Source organism: Rhinichthys klamathensis, unplaced genomic scaffold (assembly GCF_029890125.1).
Source record: "Rhinichthys klamathensis goyatoka isolate OS25496 unplaced genomic scaffold, OSU_Roscu_1.1 h1tg000060l_1, whole genome shotgun sequence".
NCBI classification, from domain to species: domain Eukaryota; kingdom Metazoa; phylum Chordata; class Actinopteri; order Cypriniformes; family Leuciscidae; genus Rhinichthys; species Rhinichthys klamathensis.
Genome location: NW_026606605.1, coordinates 3256559 through 3259006, shown reverse-complemented (window position 1 = coordinate 3259006; position 2448 = coordinate 3256559). Strand labels below are relative to the sequence as shown.

The window sequence follows — 2448 nt, the reverse complement described above, 5'->3', positions numbered from 1 at the left end:
TAGTGTGGTAGTCTATTCTATTCTGAATGCAGCTTAGCTGAGGAGACTTCAGTGAACAAAAATATGGAGGAGACTTTAACTTCCCTTAAAAGATTCATTCATAAACCTTTATTCAGTCAACAAAATGAACAAAATACCATGTATAGGTGGATGATTAAAAATCCATTTTTATTTCACATGAATTTAGTTTGGATGTTGGGTTGATCTGTTCTCTCAAGAGTTTCACACTTTGACAGTCTTTGTTAAGAAGTCATGGGAGTTGTTTCCTTACAACACCAACCCTATAAAAAATAGAAATACAACTTTTAATATAAGCAAACACAAAACTTGATGCACGAGTTGTTATTATAATTATACAGGTAGGCTTATTAAATCTATCATTTTGGCTTGATGATTAAGCATGATTAATAATACAGCAAGGTGAAGTTAGCTTTACCGCTGCAGCACCCCCACTGGCCGGATGCTGTCTTGCAGCAGAACTTCTCAGCTGGACAGTAGATGTTTCCTTCACAATGAACAGTCTCAGTCTGGGTCTGCCTTTCAAGAGCCTGGTCATTTACATTCACAGGAATTATGTTAGTAAACACATAACCAGAAACTCACCTTCTTAGAAAAATCTCTAAAAGAACCATTTCATTTTTTACAGCTCAAATTTAAATAGACTAATAATAAAATTAACTAAAGCATATTTCAGCTTTTAAACTGCCCAGAATTCACTGCCCTATTGTTTATTTTAACAAATGGGGGGAGAAACTGAAATCAATTTATGATAATTGAGAAAATAGAATGTTTTTGAACCCTAAATATTTATTTAATTGGTACAAAAGTCATATCATATTCCTTTTTTATTGTTCACTATTTATTTATCAACCATGTTTTATAACTGCCGGAAATGGTGATTGGAAGTCATATGACATGGTTTGTAAAGATTGTCTAGTATGTAGGTCATTGTAACATGACAGGTTGCTTTACTGGTTGCAGGTTGCTTTACTTATAGGCAGAGTACTGACATACCTGAGTTTTCTGGATAGCTTTGGAGGCCGGCTGAGGAGAAGAAGACAGTCTCATCCACCCCCTCAAACATTGAGTCGATGTCGAATCGCAGTGATAACCATGACGGCAGCAATGAACTCCATCTCTACAGCACTGACCCTGAAGGAGTGGGCAGAACAAACAAAGGTTAAACCTTAAACTTAATAGACTATAAAAAAGTTACACAGTTTACTGTGATTTACCATTGGGTACGGACAGCAGGACCACACGCCATAAGGACTCAGACAGCACGTTGTTCCATCAGGACACACAGTATAAGTATCACAGCGTACCACAGAGACAGAGTCACTATCAGACTCTACTGGGCCTGAGAGATCCATCAGTGGCTCTGCAGCGACAAGAGCTGCCATGAGGAACATTAGCACTGGAAACATCTGAAAATATCACAGCAAAATATTATCTGAAATTAGTTTGTATGTTTCTGTTTTATTTTTTTATTTTTTATTAAATTACTGAAAAAATGTTTTGGAACTTTTTCCATCTGTTCTAACATTTGATATTACTGATAATGTGACAAGGTCTAATTTGATATTACTGATAATGTGACAAGGTCTAAAGTCAACAGTGAGAATAAGAACATTTACCTTGCTGGGTCTCTTCTTTGTGGATTGTGTTTTGCTGCTGTCTGTGCTGTCCTGTGATGTTCTGACTGTATCTCTTATATATATATACACACACACGGCTCCTCCCACTGTAAAAACAGGAAATTTGTCATACATAGTCATTTCAATTCCTCCCTCGATTTGTTAAAATAAAAAATGAGAATGAATTCAATTTACATACCAATTTCAGAGTTTTTAAACACGCAGAAGTCCTTGTATGAACAGACTGTAATATGATATAAAAGAATGGGAATGAGAGAAAGACAGAACCTTACAGCGGTGAGAGGATCACCTCCTCTCATCCAAACATATACTTTTAAAACTAAATTCTTAATCAATAATTCAAATCAGTTAAAAATGTATACATTTACAAATAAATAACTGTTTTCTATTTTAATACAGCAAATGTCATTTATTCCTGTGATCAAAGCTGAATATTCAGCATCATTACTCCAGTCTTCAGTGTCACATGATCCTTCAGAAATCATTCTGCCTCAGACAGCTCCTTGTATTTTCTCATCTCTTTTAAATAAAATTCTATAAAATTCTAATTTAATTTTAATATTTTATTTTACAAGTGTAATATTTGTGAGTTTTATTCATCATGTAGGACAGGTTCTGTCCAACAAAAGTCTACAGCAATATACGGTGCTCCTAAAAGGCATTTTATTTAGGGCTGCTGTTTAATAACTCTGGCATTTTTATATAGATTGAAATCTTGCTTTTTTAAGACTACACGGAAAAAAACTGGTTGCAGGTTTATTCCTGTCTCAGATTATGGTGATATCATCTA

The 2448-nt window shown here is 34.7% G+C and overlaps 1 protein-coding gene across 1 annotated transcript; it reads right to left on the bottom strand.

Moving 5' to 3' along the window:
- Nucleotides 1-394: 394 nt before the first annotated feature.
- grna.1 (granulin a, tandem duplicate 1) lies at nucleotides 395-1744 on the bottom strand. Its single transcript, XM_056249700.1, has 4 exons — nucleotides 1638-1744; nucleotides 1236-1427; nucleotides 1015-1152; nucleotides 395-548 (listed from the first exon to the last, which is right to left on the bottom strand). Exons 2-4 carry the CDS (start codon nucleotides 1425-1427, stop codon nucleotides 405-407), a joined length of 474 nt encoding a protein of 157 aa, XP_056105675.1. The 5' UTR covers nucleotides 1638-1744; the 3' UTR covers nucleotides 395-404.
- Between the last annotated feature and the right edge of the window lie 704 nt (nucleotides 1745-2448).

Excerpts from the sequence above, each read along its gene's own strand:
- grna.1 (XM_056249700.1), bottom strand. The coding sequence starts at position 1,427 with ATGTTTCCAGTGCTAATGTTCCTCATGGCAGCTCTTGTCGCTGCAGAG. Across the intron at positions 1,153-1,235 it reads CCTGCTGTCCGTACCCAATG|GGTCAGTGCTGTAGAGATGG; the intron begins GTAAATCACAGT and ends CCACTCCTTCAG. Across the intron at positions 549-1,014 it reads AAGCTATCCAGAAAACTCAG|GCTCTTGAAAGGCAGACCCA; the intron begins GTATGTCAGTAC and ends GTAAATGACCAG.